Source organism: Quercus lobata, chromosome 6 (genome assembly GCF_001633185.2).
Source record: "Quercus lobata isolate SW786 chromosome 6, ValleyOak3.0 Primary Assembly, whole genome shotgun sequence".
Taxonomy (NCBI): Eukaryota; Viridiplantae; Streptophyta; class Magnoliopsida; order Fagales; family Fagaceae; genus Quercus; species Quercus lobata.
The window spans coordinates 35,183,433-35,202,288 of record NC_044909.1 but is presented as its reverse complement, the minus strand read 5'-3'; the positions used below and the strand labels follow the sequence as shown (position 1 = coordinate 35,202,288).

The following is an 18,856-nucleotide window of genomic DNA, read 5'->3' as shown; positions in this document are numbered from 1 at the left end:
TTAAATTTACGATATGTAGCAATTTATTCGAAGGTTTGCGATTCAGCAATGGAGAAGACAATTTGTTTGCCAGCTTGATCTATATGGAGTTTTTTTTTGGGATGAGTACGTATATGGAGGTTTTAAAATCTTCATATCTTCCATATTCTGATTTGGATCATACCAAAAGTAGGGTGACCCATTTAAGTTGTGGAATGCTAGGAAGCACTCTCTGTTCCTTTGAACGATTTATATTGCATTTATAACATTTCTTGATATTCGCCCATGTATACAACAAAACTACAAAAATTATATGATTAAACTTACAAAATATACCTCCAAAGAAGAAAAAAGTGGGGGATGTCATATTCAATCAAAATTTTGAGAACATTACTGGTAGGTCTGTTTCACAAAAATACATACTCTTCATGTCAAAAACAGAGATGACTTGCTTATGAGAAACAAAAATTTCTTTCATCTTCCAATTTAATAACATCAAGAGCCAGATTGAGGTATCTTCCGCTTGATATAGTTCCCAAATCTTTGATGGACCCTATCATCAGATAATACGTCCCACGCCTACAAATTCTCAGTGATATCAATCATTATCATCAATTACACAAGGAAAACAACTCAACCAAGTAACAAAATATCAAGATTTTTTCACTCACTTTTAATTTCCCCTTAGAGCCTCCCATAGCCAGCAAAAAGGGGCTGTCCTCTGAGAAGGACATGGAAAAGATAGCTCCCTAACATCCACAAAAAAAGCATGAGAATTTATCTAGAGCAATATTAGCTCTTAACAAGATGTTTAATAAATTCTTATTTGCCTCATGACATCAAATATAAGAAAAACTATAATAATCACTTACTACTTTAGGATTTGTGGATGCAACACATGAAGGTTGATTGTTTGATAGATCCCAAAGCTTTACCTGCACCAAATGAAGAGCAGCCAACAAAAAAATACAAAACATTAACAATCTGCAGGGTTTATGAATGTCTATGACAAATAATAATAATAAGATAACAGCCACAATTATTAAAATACCATTTTATCCTCGGATCCAGTTGCAAGAAGCTGTAGAAGAACCCATCATAACCGAAAGTTATACCTAGGAAGTTAATAATGCAAAAGATCTGACCAAGATATGAGGGGGGGGGGGGGGGGGTGAATGATAGTTACGTACATTGGGTGCTGAAGGATTATAGGAGACTGTGCAAACGGCTTTGTCATGTGCATGGAGAGTAAAACTAGGTTTTAACTCAGAAGTTGCATCAGACTTGGCTGCCCGGACATCAAAACCCTGGACAGTACCATCTTCAAGACTCACCTAAAAAAACATAATCTTAATAACTCTCCAACCAAAAACTAATATCTAAATAAAGATTCTGAAGCAACAATAACAGTCTCCTCAGACAAAAAATGAATTTCACTTCTTCAAAAGGAAAGCCAAAAAAAATATTGAAATCACCTATAGGAAGATGGTTTCAACTAAGAGAGCTAAAGCACTCACCACAAATAAGTTTTGGTTGTGTGGATCCCATGCCAAGCTTTCTACATCAGCTGTGACTGACCATTTATAACCAGAATGCTCTGGCACTCTACCATCCTTCTGCAATGCGCAAAACAGGATAAATACATCAAGTCACTTTATCTTCAGAGCAATATTAACAGACCAAGCCAAATTCCTAACCCTCAAATCACTTATTTCAAGCAAACAAGTCCTCCATTGGTGGTGACTTGTTTAGAGGTGAACATATTTATATTCTGAATATAATAAAATAGTTTTGTATTTTTTAAATTGATTTTTTGATTTCATAAATATTCTTAATATTTAATCCAGGTTTCATAACTGTGCAGTAGTGTATGATGACATTTTAACCAAAGGGTTAAAAAAAAAAAAAGTAACGCGAGTGAAATGTTTATTACCATGACTACTGAGCGATCGAAAGATCCACTAAGAATAACTCGTGGTGCGTGATGATTCCATGCAACTGCTTGAACCTGCAAGGATTAGGAGGAAGAAGGTGAAAGTAGAAACTCATTAGACATGTCTGCTGCAGATATCGTTAAGATTGCATTAGGTAATATTAAGGTACCTGATATGGAGTCCTGCTTCATTTAAAAAAAAAAAATTCAATAGTAACAATAATGGGGAGGGGAGGATTTGAACCTGGACACATCTCCGTTGGAAATACTATGAAGTGCTAGTTGAGCTACAAGGCTCTTGGCTTACTTTCATGTTCTTGCTAACACTTTTAACAATGCTAGTATCATTTTTTCTCAATTAATTGAGAAAAAAATCTATTGATTTTTAGATCAATAGATTGGAAGGAAGTCTCACACACAGTGAAAAGAGTCAGCTTGGAGAAAGGAAATTTACCATGGAATATCACATGATTACTGGAAAAAGGCCAGTTTGTATTTATATAGACAGATTCGATAAAATATCCACCCACAAAGATGTTCCAACAGGAAAAATTTTCCTTCTATCATATTTTAAATGCATAGAATTTTCTGAACAGAGCATTTATATGTTACAAATCAAATGGTGAAGGGAAAACTCTATAATCAAATGCAACCAAAGCATACAGTTGACTTCTACATTATTCAGCCAGTGAATCATGCTGAATATATATGCATATACATGGTGATCTGTCCAGGCCAGGAATGAGACTGATAATGAATGATTGTCATGCATGAGGGCTTCTAGCATCTCAGCTAGTACTTCTCCCCCACTGTTCTTCATTTTTGTCTGTCCTTTTCAATTTACAATTAGTCCTTTATTTTTTCATCCATAGTCTAAAAGAAGTATCAAGCACAAAGGCAGTGGGCCCATCATATTTAATCAACCAAACCCAAGGTCACAAGCCCATTTACAAAAACCAAAAGCCTAACAATTAGCTTGAAAACGATATAACCCTTACAGCAGAGACTGAACATCACTAACCATTTACATCAGTTACCAACCTTAATTTATCTAATAATTGCATAGTCTCACCAGCCCAATCTACTACAAAAAAGGAGCTTCTGATATCATACCTATATTATTAGTACTTCATTAAGGACCAGTAGATAGCAACAATGTGTGCTCTAATTTATCACCCGACTATGTCATGAAAAGATAATATACAAAATCAGACTTAATTCTGACCTTGTCCGTATGATGCTCCATGGTAATATCACATTTTCCAGTAGCCACATCCCAAATCTTAACTCGTTTGTCAGCACTTGCACTAGCAAGTATATTCCTGTGTTATTTTTCATAAAAAGCATAAGAGAAACAGAGAATTATATCTAGCATACACACCCCAATGAACCAAGAGAAGGTAAAAGATAGAGTAGAAGGAAACCTGTACTCCTTGTTCCAAGCAAGACCAAGCACTGGACCTTTGTGACTGTCTTTTTTGTACTTGACTGATATCTAACACAAGCAAGTAATAAAATTGGAAAAAAGTTCACTAGAAATTAAATATTTATCAGGTCTATGAAAATATAATTTGGTCAAGAAGGAAGCCATAAGAATACAAACCTTCATATTTTATTAATGTAATTTTTTTTAGAAGTTACTTGATGTTTTTCATTCTTTTTTTGATAAGTTAATTGATATTTTCAACACTTATGAGTTATGAGGCAAGTTCAGCATAAGCAGATGTATTGGAGCCAAATCTAGGCATGCCCATTTTAATACCAACACGACCATAAAATAAAAACTAAAAATGACAGCAGCACAAGAAAGAAATGTTCTGTCTGGAAATCACAGGTTAATTCGCCAAGCATCAAAAGGCACACCAACAGACTTTGATATCCCATTTGGAAAAATAAATAAATACAAGTATACAACAACAACAAAACCTTAGTCCCAGACTTTTTTTGGAGTCCGCTATGTATCCTCCACAAATTAGTCAAGGTTGGTCACATATATTCTTTTCCTCCATTCTATTCTTTCCCGAGTCATAGTATTTGTTACTTCCTTATGTATCTACCTTTTTCGTTTCCTAAAATTTAATTAACTCACACTTTCTTATCAATGCATTAATCAATCTCCTTTGATCATGATCAAACCATCTCAAGTTACTCTCCCTCATCTTCAGGGTTTATGGATTATCCTAATGATAATAAATCTCTTGAATTATTAGCACATGAATTTTCCAATTTAACAGACAAATGGCTCGGCAGAATAACTGCTGGGAACAGGAAATTTTTTAAATTTTTTTCAAAAATATCTACAACATGCCCACAATTCAGGGGTGAATGTAATTGGGTTTAGTTTCTGAACACATACCAAATACATAAAGCTGTCGACATGATAATTTCAAACATATCAAGCCACATGAAAGGACATATCATTTACATGTGAAAATTTTAATGTACATCAATCTGCATCAATCTTTTTTGATAAGTAATAAATCAACTGCATCAATCTTGAAAGGAATTTACTGACAAACCTTATTTTTTTTCTCCTTCCTCTCAGCAATGCCACCCAGCACCACACATGGTTGTACTTCATCAATCTAAAAAGAAGAGAACAAAACTATAAAGTTTGCAATGACATCTTAATTCGATCTATAGTCTAAACTCCAACTGGATTAATATCAATAATCAACATACAATGTCAAGATCCCATATTTCGATAGAAGGTTCCATTGAGCCAACAGCAACAAAATTCCCTGACAACAGACAGAAATCTTTTAGCAACTGCAGAAATTAGAAAACAAATTGAACTTCAAGTGTAAAATAAGTTGTAGGAAACCATCCTTTATGAAGTGAATGATTAATTTTATCCAAAAGAAAGCTCATGGTTAAGAAAAGAATATAATATGTTACATTGTTTGCTATAGTTTTCTCTTCCAATTAATCATATTATTTTTATAATTTATTAGAACAAGTGTTGGGAAATATTTTCAAAGATTTCTGAAATTCCATTTTGCACTCCACATAAGGGCTGTCAAGAAGTCCAGATTAGATATAATTCAGTCCAAAACTGATTAAATGGCTGGAATTCAAATTCAAATCTATATTTGGTAGAACCAACCCAACCAAGTTCAGACTAAAAAGAGGGTGGAAAAAACAATAGTCTGGCATGGGATTCAGACTTTTTATCATACTGTGCACATACTCCTGTATGTGTTTTAATGGGATTCAGATCTTAATTGAATCTACTCAAGTCGAAATACAAATAGAGAAAATCTATTACATCAATGCAACCAATTGGATATGATGGCAGATTAAATTTCAATCAGATCTGAATCCTGACCAACCCCATTGATATCCACCTCTTCATTACAATAAGAAATAAGAAAAATAAGTTTAAGAAATATAAAAGTGAAAAGCAAGTTCATCAGTGCTCTTGGATGAACTGCAAACTTCAAACAAAACCAGTATGTCACACCTTTTTCTCCACCTTTAAGTGGACAATCTAGCCATGCGGTACAAAGAGGATTTGCTGAAATGATGATATCATGGTGAACATACATGTTTGAATCACCATCATCAGTTTCCTCATATATCCAAACCTGTAAGTAGACAATGGGATCACTTAGGACTTAGGAGTGCCTGAAGAATTGGGGAAAGTGTTGGTGTCTGGGTAGATAAAGAGAGAGAGAAGAAGTAAATTTTAGCTATTACATACCTCAAGCTGACTGACTTCATCCCCACTATGTGCACAAACCAGGACAGCATCAGTTGGATTAATAGTCATGTCCTCAACCTCTTCAGAGTCATCGTCCTGGAAAGGAGTTATTAAATAAGAAAAGAAAAAGAAGTTGATGTTTTAGAATCACAAGGCAAACAAGTAATGAAAAGCAAGAACACAGCATACTGAAGGAATCCGACTTACACTCTTATCTTTTAGATATGGATCCATGTCATTACTTGGGTAGTAAAGGTCTCCAAACCCCGTGCTAAATAACTCAATGCCTGAAGTAAGCCATGAGAAGATGCAACCATGTTATACATTGAATATGGCTTTTTTTTTTCTTTATTTCTTTATTTATTTTTTGAATATTTGCTTCAAGGAAAAGGCCGTGATGTAACCTTATTTATAAGATAACTTACCAAAGAATTTATGCAAATGAATCAATTTCATTAATGTAACAATAATTTAAGTTCAACACTGTTGTATGTTTTGATAGTCCATTCCTCTTTAATACAATAAAAAGAAAATAAAATTTAAGAGAGAGGAGAGGAGATGGGATACCATCATCTTCTTCATCATAATTTTCCATGTCAAGTTCCCTCAAACCATCAGTTATGCTGTCAAAACTAGTCCCTGACTTTGCAGTATTGGAAGTTCTGCCAAGTGCATCTGCTACCTCTAATGCCTGGGCAACTTCACCAGCCTCATTGGATGCACCATCATCCATATCTTCATCACCGTCCTCATTGTCACTTTGTCCACTGCATAACCCAAGAACCTCATAAGTATACAAAGCCAGGAATTTCACCAACACGTTTATATATAGAACAAACAACATCAAAATCCAACCTTTTCTTTTGACTCTGCAATCCAATAATGTTTCTTTACATACCTCCACTTTGTAAGAACAGTGCAATAATGCGGTACATAATGAAAACTCAAAGATAACTACAAATCCCACATAGTAATAATAAAAGCTCAATGATTATCGCACACGCCTTTGAAAACTCATTTTCATCGATGCCCTCGTGTTTATTTGTTGTAACATATATATATATATATATATATATATTTCTTCTCACTCTCAATAAATTTACTTTGAACAGCATGACCACCAGCATTTGTATGAACAAAATCAATCACAAAAATACACTAACAAGCAACACGCATAGTCTATGGTAAAAAACAAGCAAAGAATTTTTCAGCAACAAATTAGTTAGTGAATACTAATAAATTAAGAGCGTTTAATTTCAATAAAAATAACGGTTTGGAATTTAAAAGTAGTAACTGATTATTATAAAATACAGTAAGTAAATGAAATCAAAGAATAGTAAAAGGAATAGACCTTTTGTCGAAAGCGGCGGACTTGACGATCTCGTCGATTTCTTCTTTGGAGGGAGGGTCTGCTACGGCCGGTACAGGGTTGGCTGCGCCTTTGGGTAACCATGAAATTGATGATATCATTTTTCTTTCGTAATTTTTGGTATCTGCAACAACAACAACAAAACAATGGAGTCTTGGATCGGTATTTAACAAGAGTATTGAGGAGATAGATAGGAAAGGTAATCAGCAGGCAGCGCCCCAAGGTTGAGGAGGCTCTCTCTCTCTCTCTCTCTCACTCGGTGAACAACAACAGCGGTTAAATGGGGGTTTAAGGGAAAAGCCCTCTCTTGGTGGCTGGTTGAGCTCAATGTTTTTTTTTTTTTTAATATTCCCAATTTACCCAAAAATAAACATTAATATTGTTCGGGTGGAGCTTGCTTTTTATCTGGGCTTTAGCCCACGTTAGTTAGACAACTTATTAGGCTTGGTTGGGCCAGTCAAAATAATCTCTATTGAGATTGAGAAGGTCCAACAATCTCTCTAGACTTTCTTTTTAACTTTCTGAATCAACAATCTCTATCAAAATCGTTGATACCTGTACAAGAGGATTAACACCAAACTAGGGGAGGCAGAAACTTTCAAAAGGTCACGTGGGCCAAGATATCGAGAAGGGTGGCCGGTGAAAGAGATATACAGAATTGTTGTCATTGATAATCCAAAATACCAAATATTTTTTGAACTTACCCAACCGACTAGAGGCGGAGGCGTCGAAAATACCTCTCTAAAGCTGTTGAAGTCGATTCGTTTTTTAGTAGAGTAGAGTTGGCTGAAAATAAGTTAATTTTAGATTAAATCTACTCTACTCTCCCTCCCTCCCCCTCAATCCAAACAAACCCTCAATTGAGTTTGGATAGGGATTTTGGGGATGATTTTTTTTTTTTTTTTTTTAATGGGGAGAGGATTAACACTATATGGTAATTTCTGGACATTCTTTAAGGCCAAAATGCAAAACTGACTTTCTAAATTTCTTTAGATTTCATTTCAGTGTCTTAACTTTGCTTTCGTTTGTTTCAGTCCTCTAAGTTTCAGATTTATTCAAGGGGAAATTACACTTTTCCCACCTATACTTTGCCCAAAAAACGCTTTGCTCACCTATGATTTAAAAATTGACACTTTACCTACCTGAGTTTAGTTTCGTTTGTTACCCTTTTATGTCTCTCTCTTCTCAAAACATAAAAAACTAAAAAATTTGGTCAAGAAGGGAGGGAATGGAATGGAATGAAATGAAAAGAATAATTTTAGAATATTCTTCCCTTCTCTTGTTTAGGAGTTTTAATGGAGAGAATGGAAAACTCATTTCTTTATTTGGGAGTTTAAGTGGGAGGGAATGGAATGGGTAGGAGGGAACACTCATTACTCTCTATTCCCTTAAAAATCTCAAATTTTCATTCCCCCCGAAATTGAAAGGAATTGGAGGGAATGAAATTAAATTTAATAATTTTTTTACTAAAACTCCCAAAATACCCCTATATATTCAACTTTTTATTTTAAAATAGGGGTCTAATAGTAATATTGTTATAAAATGATTCCATTCCATTTCCTCCATGTTACTCCCAAATAAAATTACTTATATTCCATTCATTTTCATTCATTTCCCCAAGCGAAGCCTAAAACATCCAATCAAGATTACTTGATTCTATTCCATTTCATTCTTTTCCATTCATTTCCTTTACTTTAATACATTCCATTCTATTCCATTCCCTTATGAACTCCCAAACGGAGCCTAAGGGAAAAGAAGATCTAAAAGCTAGGTTTTGTAAAAACTAAAAACTAATTTTTACATCTTTTTATGTATTAACATTTAGATCTTTTAAATGAAAAAAACAAGCAGAGCCAAAAATTGGTCATATTTGTAGTCCTCAGTCCTTACCATTCCCAGACAGCCCATCCAAAAAAAAACCAAGAGCTTTCAAGTTACAATCTTTCCAAACTAGTTCCCAGTGGCCTACACTCTACGCTTAATAGGTAATATGTATATGCCAAGTGAAAGATATCCGATTTTCCATTCAGAATCTTTAAATGGTAGTGCCATGGTGGTCACCAAAAGTCCATTCTTGAGCTTCACTGGAATTCACGGAACAATACACTTTTTCTTTTCTTCCTTCCATTTTTTTTTTTTTTTATAATTTTGATTTTGATTTTTTATTATTTTACTTTAGGCAAATTGAGTTTGTGTTCTCGTTGAGTCTCTATTTACAAAGAAGTATACGCTTTGTTTGTTTTAATAATGATGTTTTCTAGAAAATGAGTCATTTTTTAAGAATCATTTTCAATAAAACTATTTCATTTTTCAATGTTTGGTAGTAACTTTAAATGAGTTGAAAAACAACCTCCTAACTTTCCTTATTTAGTTTGCTATGAGATAGAGTTATTTTCCAAAAAAATTTAGTGGAAAACAATCTCTAAAAATAAGCTATACTTTTTATGTTGACCAAAGATAGTTTTCCTTTGACTTATTTTTTTTATGCTACCAAACATTAAAAAATACGAAAAACTATCTTTACACAAGGTTTTCATCGAAACGAGCGAAACAGATATATGTATAATTATTGTATATCACACTTATGGCAAGTTGCAAGAATTGGCCGACTTTGTTCTTCTTTGACTTTGGGAAATTTTTTTTTTGTTTTTGGTAGAAAAACTTTTGGGAATTTGTGAATAAAGTTATGGCTCTTAATCATTCATGTTCCCTTTGATCCTGAATTTGTGAATAAAGTTATGGCTCTTAATTTTGGGCACATCTTTGTTTCTTGTGAAAGGTAAATTTTACTATGTCGGTAAGGGTTTGAAGCTTTTTTTATTTATTTATTCTTAATATAATATCTAAAAGTTGATACATGAAAAGAAGATGTAAAAGTTAGGTTTTAATTTTTACAAAACCTAGCTTTAGATCTTATTTTATCTTTATTTTTTACTTTTTTATGTTTTGAGAGGAGAGAGACATAAAATGGTAACAAAAATACAAATTTATTCCTGTTTTTAACAGAGGTGGGTAATGGGAGACAAACGGAACTAACCTCAAGTGAATAAAGTGTCAATTTTTAAATCATAGGTAGGCAAAATATTTTTTGGACAAACCACAGGTGGGTAAAGTGCAATTTCCCCTTTATTCAATTAAGGGCTTTTCATCAACTTTTATTAAAAATTTTTGAAAAAAAAAAATTTGGATAATATTTTTCAATCATCAATTGAATTTTTTTAATTACAAAAATTTGAAGACAAATTTAAAAAATTGAAAAATTAATCACAACATATAACAAAAGTTAATGGAAAAGCTTTAATTGAATAAATTTAAAAGTTATAAAACTAAAATGAACAAAAGCAAAGTTAAAGGACTGAAATGAAATCTAAAGAAACTTACAGGGTTAGTTTTGCATTTTAACCTTTTTAATTATTTTTTATAAATTAAAAAATAATAATAAAGTAAAAAATAAATATTAAATTAGGGGAAAAAGATGACGTTTTGGAGATTTAGCAGCAATACTGGATGTCTACCTAACAAAGGATTGAATTGGGAAGTTTTAAAACTTAGAAGACTAAAATGAGAGAATGTAAACTTGGAGTACTGAAATGAAAAATAATGGAACTTAGAGAGTGAGCTTTGGAATTTAGCCTTACAATTATACGAGGATTTAACTTCTAAGGGGAAAGCCCTCTTTTGGTGGCTGACAGAGCTAGCTCATGTTTTTTATATCCACGATATTCCTAATTTACCTAAAATAAATATTAATTTTGCTTGACGACCCCAAATTTTCTTTTTACTATTGAAAATGTCCAAAATATTTGACTTACTACCCCTATATGTATAAAAGGGAGTGATGTCAATTATTTCACTCCCTATTTATTAGGGGTGGCAAAATTTGACATGACCCGCAAACCCAACACAAATAATCCGTTTATAAACAAGTCATGGGTTGAGGCTAAATAGGTTCAGGTCATATTTGAGTTGATATGGCTGGCCTGTTTAATAAATGAGTCGTGTTCGTGTTCAAAATGTGAACTTGTTTGTCTCATTTAGCTTATAAAGGTATTAGCTTTTGTTATTATTATTTTTGTCATTATTACTTCATTTTTTGTTGTATTTATATGTCTATTACTATATTTATAGTTGTAATTGTATTTGTATTTTAATTTTATATATAAGGGAATTGATAATAGGTTATTCAGGTTAGGTATGACCTATTAATCAAACAAGTTATTAAATGAGTCATTTGTATTAGCTTTTACATGACTTATTAATTAAACGAGTTAAATAGATCATATCAGGTCGACCTGTTTAATAAACAGGTTAGGTTAGGGTTGAGAATTTTTGACACGTTTATTAAACAGGTCGAGTTCAGGTAAACCTATATAGCCGAATATTCATAATTCGACACGACACAAACATCACTTAACACTATTTGAAAAATTCTCATAATCCCCATGCTTCCTTCTCCATTTCTAGTTTTAATTTATCTACCATTGGCTACTCAGATACTCTCCCACGCATTAATTGTAATAATACAATCACTATGAGACCTATACAAACAAAACCAATTGTTGGAAGGAAATAGGAGACTTGAAGGAGCACATAATTTTCAAATAATGTTAAATGTCATTTATGCTTAGGGAGCAAACTACAAATTTTAATAAATTTAGATTAATTTTACTTCAACCCCCCCTCCCCCCTCGTCCCTCTAAGATCATACCTAATACACAACACTCAAACCTTTTTGTGCAATATAGAAAATGTTATTGTAGGTAGTCTTTTTTCTTTTCTTTTTCTTTTTGTGAAAAAGATTAATTCTCAAACTCAAATTTGTAACTTATCGCTTTTGTTGAAAGACATTGGTCATCGCTTCAAGTCTTGACCTCTAGTTATACTTACAATGTTAATGATATTTTGTAGATTATTTTGGTCATCTCTTTTGATTATATGAAATATACCGGTACTTATTTGATATTATGAAGAAACATAAGCATTGTCCTAGTTAAATCATAAATGAACTTGTATTTTAATCTTGTTGCAAATCATAGCTTAAGAAGGAAATTTTAATTTTCATCTATAGTACAATTCAACATTGTATTTTAATATTGCACCCATTTGAACCAAAATGATGGCTTTGACACTACTAATGCATTATTATTTGATCGTTTTTAACAAGTTTATTTTACAAAATATGAACCTTATTGAATAAATTAGGTTTAATAATTAAAACTCAGCATGGTCTTTTTGGAAACTTAAGAGTCAAGAAAATGTATTACGGGATGACTTAAGTGTAGCTTGTCATTTTCAAAAAATTTGTAGCTCAACTAGCACATCTTGGTCTTTTTAATTAAGATGTCTGAAGTTAAAATCTCTCATCTAATATCCAAGTTGGGCTTGCATTTATTTGAGCTATAGCCCACGTTAGACACCTAGTTACACAGAAAATCACTTATCATTAGTCATGGGCAGGGCAGTCCAAATAATTTCTATTGAGAATGAGAAGTTCTAACAATCTCTATAGAATTTTTGTTTTCTTTATGAATCAACAATCTTTTTGGGTGAGTTTCAGTTAGTTCAATTGATAAAATCTCTGAAAATTGAATAAGAGATTTAGAGTTCATTCTTATACCAAAAAAAAAAAAAACTTATTGATATCTTGGTTTAATGATAATTAGCTATCATCATTCATTAAGAGTAGACACTATAAGTTGAAACTCTAAAAAAAAAAAAAAAAAAAAATCTATGTACTCGAAGCTAGGATATATTATATGTTCACAAATTTCTTCCAATGGTTATCTACACGTGGGACCTATGAAATGATCAAAATCGTTGATACCTATACAAAATGATTAACACCAAAATAGGGAGGCAGAAACTTTCAAAAGGCCACGTGGACCAAGGTATTCATCACCTGGGTCCAAGGCTATTCACATGCTTCTATATATGGAAGCTTTGTCCTTGTTTTCATGAATACAGCGACGTGTCACCACAATTCATACCTATGGCGGGCATAAATCTATTATCGAAATAGAGTAATGCTACGGACACATGTTTTTTTTTAAATATTTTTACAAATTATTAATGTGAAAAATTTATATTAGTTCTCATATAGGTATACTATTGATAACATTTTGTTATTTTCTAATAACCATTAACCACATTAGCAGTTGTAAAATAATTTATACCTCTAGCATTTTTCTATTATAGTAATGTGATGCTTAAAACTCATGCCACATGTAACAACTTAAAACCATGCACGTTCAATTCCTCTACCACATTTTCTCGCCTATATAAACCCTAATCCAACACCAAAATTTTCATCCATCTTTGAATATTCACAATCTACTACATAAGACACTTGTTCTTGTTACAATCAGTCATTAGCCAAATTGGCTAGCTTTCAATTTTGCCAGAAGCTCTTGCTTAATTTTGCTCATTATCTTGAAAATGTCAAATTACGAAAACCAATACTCTGGTGCTACACCTGTAGTTGATGAATATGGCAATCCAATTCGCTCAGACGAACATGGGCACCGAACTCACACTAGTGAATATGGCAACCCAACCCACCAAACTAACACCGGATATGGAACTGGTGGGTTGGACACCACCACTCACCAGGGTATGCGTACCAATGCAACCACGCCTGCTTATGGCGGTGATTATCGTAATGATCAGCAACAAAACCAAGGGCTTTCTGGCATGCTTCACCGTTCTGGAAGTAGCTCCTCTAGCTCTGTAAGTCCTACGAGCTAATTTTCCCTTTTAATGAGTGCCTTTAGAGAATTTGTTTAAGAAATATTTTTAAAATTTTTTTATGAAAAAATAAAAATGTAAGTTATTTTTTTGACTTTTTATATTTTTCATAAAAACAGTACCAAAACTTCCATAAAATAATTTATTAACAAATGCCTTAAGGACATTTATTAACTAGACCCTTTTAAACAATCAACCTAAATAGAATATGGTTAAATGAGTAAATTCATACTTTTATTTATTTTTTAACTGTTTTAGCTTAAGTTTCTGGAAAGTTTTTGAATCACTAGTTAATTTGACATAACTTGACTTTTGTAGACAGTTGTCTTTATGCATACGTTAATGATCACTTTAAAAGGGTTTAGAAGGGCAACCTTTTTTTTTTTACTAAATTAAAAACTAGTAAAAGGTAATTAACAAATTTCCTTTAAACAAAAAGTTAATTGAATATCCATAGAAAGACAATTGATTGCATTGTAAAATTCAGTCTTAATAAATGCATTAAGTAACTATTAATCGGATCCATTTAACATATATAATATCATACTAGTATGTTATATATCATGCATTTTTTTGTCTATCTTATTTAAAAAGAAAAAAAAAATCACAGTTTCTCAACACAAGAAGAGATGGTAATTTATAAGCCCTAGTGATATTCGTTTTTTTAATTATTGTTTAAGGAAGGAAGATTAATTTTATTTAATTCATTGGTGAAACGCATGTACAGTCTGAGGATGATGGAATGGGCGGGAGAAGGAAGAAGAAGGGGTTGACAGAGAAAATAAAGGAGAAGATACCAGGCATTGGGCACAAGGATGATGATTCGTCCCAGCAAAGTCATGCAACTTCAGCTACAACCCCAGGTTACCATGAGGGCCAACAGCATGAGGAGAAGAAGGGAATAATGGATAAGATCAAGGAAAAGCTTCCTGGACACCACTAAGAGTTATCGCATACTCGCATTTATATATGTTCTTTCTTTTTTATATGTAAAAATAACCCTTGTTTGTAGCCTAAGCGAGTCCTATATATATGGTACCGTTTTTGTTACAAACAAGTGATGTGGTATGATTTTTTTTTTTTTTTTTTTTTTTGAGGGAAAACGTCAAAATTTTTATTAAGAAGCGCCTCTTAAATCGGCTTGAACTACAGAATAAAGATGTGGTGGAACATCCTCCATCCTCACTAGGAAATCTGGTATGCCAATGGCATGTCTAGCCAGACCATGAGTTAAAGAATTACCTTCTCTAAATGTATGAGAATAAAGTAATTTGACAAATTGTGAGGATAAATTGTGGTATGATTTTTTGGTTTAATAAGTGAGGCATACAATTTTGGTATTATGAATATTAGGTTGTATGCTTCCAATTTTTTGGGTTAAGTATTGTGTCTTGTGTTGTTATTGCTTTCTATATAGTGGTCTACTTCTGTTATTTCCGGCTAATATATGATATGCAATTTTTTTTTTTTAAAAAATCATAATTTAGCTTTGTATTGAGGCTTAAAATTGTATGCAATAGCGTGAAGCCGTAAACTCATTGCTCAAATTTAAACTTGAACAAAATGATACAGTAACACTAATGTAATTATGATGTAATTTTTGATATTTGTCCATGTATTTAATGGACACATTTAAGTTTAAATCTCCCAAATCTTTCATTTCTAACTATTGAATTATTTAAGGAAAAAAATTACAAAAAGGAAATTACTTTCTCATTTTTCTAGAGTTTGTCCCACATATCCGGAAAATTATTAGGTACTCTTGGAGTACCATAAATGCGTACTCTCTCCTCTCATATGAATGGTGGGTCCCGAATTAGTGAGATCTATCATTTATGTGAGAGGAGAAAGTACGTATTTATGATATTTCGAGAGTACACAATAAATTTCCCACATATCATAGGAGGGATGCTATCTAATAATTGTTGGTAGACTTGTTCATGTAATATAGACCCACGGTACTTGACACCGCTCCACTTCTTAGTAGCCCAATGCACTTGTTGGGCCTTTGTGATTGAATATCGTTCCTTTATGGACTTCAGTTGTATAAAACTTTCAAACATGATCTCAATTGAGATATTTTATTTTCTAGATTTAACCGTATACAAACTGTTGTCATTTGAAATTAAAATTATCATCTGATCTAAATTTAAATTTAGGGTAGTCATACCGTCATAACCAAGTTTTAGAAACTCCCATTTAAGTTGGTTTGGGCTTGTGTCCAGTGGTCAGTTCCACTAGACACGTGTTCATATCTTAATATGTCCAATGAACTAGCCACCAGACACAGGCCTCACTCATCTCAGCTTGTCCAAGATTCGGGTGGGACTTGCTTTTATCTAGGCTGTAGGCCACGTTAGACAACTTAGTTCCACAGAATAATCACTTATCATTAGGCTTGGCCAGTCCAAATAGTCCATATTGAGATTGAGAAGGTCCAGCTATCTCTCTAGACTTTCATGTTTTCTTTCTGAATCAACATGCTCTCTGGAGTCGAAGCTAGGATATACATGTTCACAAATTTCATCCAATGGTTATCTACACGTGGGACCTACGACTATTAGATGATAAAAATATCTTTAATACATATCCAACTCCTGCTGTAAAGGATTAACACCAAATTAGAGAGAGGCAGCAAAATCAAAAGGCCACGTGGACCAAGATATACAACACCTGGGGTCCACGGCTATTTTTTTCATGCTTCCCATATGTGGAAACTTGTGCCTTGTTTTCATGAACTCGGCGACGTGTCAACACGATTCTTACCATCGCCGACATAGGTGGACACTTGTCCTATTTTATCATAGTACACGTTGCAGATGCCTTACCATCGCCGACATAGGTAAACTGTTGCCACTTTTAACAACCTAAAAGCGCGTCCAACTCCTCTACCACATACAACATTTGCTCGCCTATATAAATCCTAATCCTACGCCATAGTTTTCACATATCTTCGAATATTTACAGTCTACTTGCTTTGACACTTGTTTTTGTTATCGTCAGTAATTAGCCAAATTAGTTATAGCTTTGAGTTTTGCTTATTAAAAGCTCTTGCTTTTGCTCTTTCCCTTTGAAAATGTCGCAATACCAAAACCAATACGCCGGTGGTACACCTCAAGTTGATGAATATGGCAACCCAATTCGCGTAGATGAACATGGGCCCCATACTCACACTGATCAATATGGCAACCCAACCCACCACACTGACACCAAGTACGGAACTGGTGGGTCTGACTCCACCACTCTCCAAGGTATGCGCCCTGATGCAACCGTACCTACTCATGGCGGTGATTATCGCCATGATCAGCAGGGGTTGACACAGAAAATAGAAGAGAAGATACCAGGTGTTGGGCGCAAGCACGATGATCCGTACCAGCAAGGTTACTACGAGGGCCAACAACAACAGGAGAACATAGCTGGTGCTGGGCGCAAGCATGATGATGCATACCAGCAAGGTCACACAACTTCAGGTTACAACGATGGCCAACGTCGTCAGGAGAACAAGGGGTTGACACAGAAAATAAAAGAGAACATACCAGGTGCTGGGCGCAAGCATGATGATCCGTACCAGCAAGATCACACAGCCCCAGGTTACAACGAGGGCCAACGTCGTCAGGAGAACAAGGGGTTGACAGAGAAAATAAAAGAGAACGTACCAGGTGTAGGTGTTGGGCGCAAGCAGGATGATCCGTACCAGCAAGGTCACACAGCCCCAGGTTACAATGAGGGCCAACGTCGTCAGGAGAACAAGGGGTTGACAGAGAAAATAAAAGAGAACGTACCAGGTGTTGGTGTTGGGCGCAAGCAGGATGATCCGTACCAGCAAGGTCACACAGCCCCAGGTTACAACGAGGGCCAACGTCGTCAGGAGAACAAGGGGATGACAGAGAAAATAAAAGAGAACGTACCAGGTGTTGGGCGCAAGCATGATGATTCGTACCAGCAAGGTCACACAGCCCCAGGTTACAACGAGGGCCAACAACATCAACATCAGGAGAACAAGGGGTTGACAGAGAAAATAAAAGAGAACGTACCAGGTGTTGGGCGCAAGCATGATGATCCGTACCAGCAAGGTCACACAGCCCCAGGTTACAACGAGGGCCAACAACATCAACATCAGGAGAACAAGGGGTTGACAGAGAAAATAAAAGAGAACGTACCAGGAGTTGGGCGCAAGCATGATGATCCGTACCAGCAGCAGCAGCAGCAAGGTCACACAACTTCAACTGTAAACCCGTACCAGCAAGGTCACACAACTACAGCCACAGTTTACAACGAGGGCCAACATCATCAGGCGAAAAAGGGGTTGACAGAGAAAATAAAAGAGAACATACCATGTGTTGGGAACAAGCAGGATGATCCGTACCAGCAAGGTCACACAACTTCAACTACAGCCCCAGGTAGTGATCCGTACAAGCAAGGTCACACAACTTCAACTACAGCCCCAGGTCACTACGAGGGCCAACAACGTCAGGAGAAGAAGGGAGTGATGGAGAAGATCAAGGAGAAGCTTCCTGGACAACACTAGGTGGTGTTGGTGTTGATGACGCATACTCGCATCATTTATATATGTTTCTAACTACTATATGTAAATCACGCTTGTTTGTAGCCTAAGCGAGTCCATATGGTACCGTTTTTGTTACAAACAAGTGATATGATATGTTTTTATTTTTCTGGTTTAATAAGTGATGCATACAATCTGGTATGATGAATATTGTGTTGTATGATTCCGTTTGTTTGGGTCAAATATTGTGTTTTGCGGTGTACTTATTACTTTTAATAAAGTGGTGTGCTTTTGTTATTTTTGTGGCTGATATATGATATTCATTTTTTATTTTTTATTTTTATTTTAATTGAGCTTCATATTGAGGCTTAAAATTGTCGGAAATAGCCTGGACTTTTAAAATAACACAATTGTTGGGAGTTGGGACTTCGGGACAATCTAATCTCGTGTGATACACAAATGTCCCACAAATCCCAAAAGGGATGTCATCCAATATTTGTTGGTAGGTGTTCGTGGCAAAATAGGCCCATGGTAGTCGACAGACTCGTCACTTCTTACAGAGGCCCAATGAGATTTCTGGGCCTTAGTGAGCTAATACTATGAGTAAGTGAGATAATACTATTT

At 34.4% G+C, this 18,856-nt stretch overlaps 2 protein-coding genes across 2 annotated transcripts; one reads left to right on the top strand and one right to left on the bottom strand.

Moving 5' to 3' along the window:
* Positions 1–222: 222 nt before the first annotated feature.
* Positions 223–7,327, bottom strand: LOC115995279 (uncharacterized WD repeat-containing protein C17D11.16-like). The gene is made up of 16 exons (XM_031119784.1): positions 6,967–7,327; positions 6,183–6,382; positions 5,823–5,902; positions 5,616–5,711; positions 5,376–5,499; positions 4,595–4,653; positions 4,432–4,497; positions 3,337–3,407; positions 3,138–3,234; positions 1,913–1,987; positions 1,497–1,595; positions 1,170–1,313; positions 1,031–1,060; positions 852–914; positions 651–728; positions 223–558 (listed from the first exon to the last, which is right to left on the bottom strand). The coding sequence occupies exons 1-16, from the start codon at positions 7,083–7,085 to the stop codon at positions 475–477; spliced, it is 1,485 nt and encodes a 494-aa protein (XP_030975644.1). The 5' UTR covers positions 7,086–7,327; the 3' UTR covers positions 223–474.
* A 5,985-nt stretch (positions 7,328–13,312) lies between these two features.
* On the top strand, positions 13,313–18,529 carry LOC115950184 (cold-shock protein CS120-like). Its single transcript, XM_031067423.1, is given in 3 exon segments — positions 13,313–13,710; positions 14,456–14,699; positions 16,761–18,529. Coding segments are annotated over 3 exon segments (2,031 nt in total). The 5' UTR covers positions 13,313–13,419; the 3' UTR covers positions 18,257–18,529.
* The last annotated feature ends 327 nt before the right edge of the window (positions 18,530–18,856 follow it).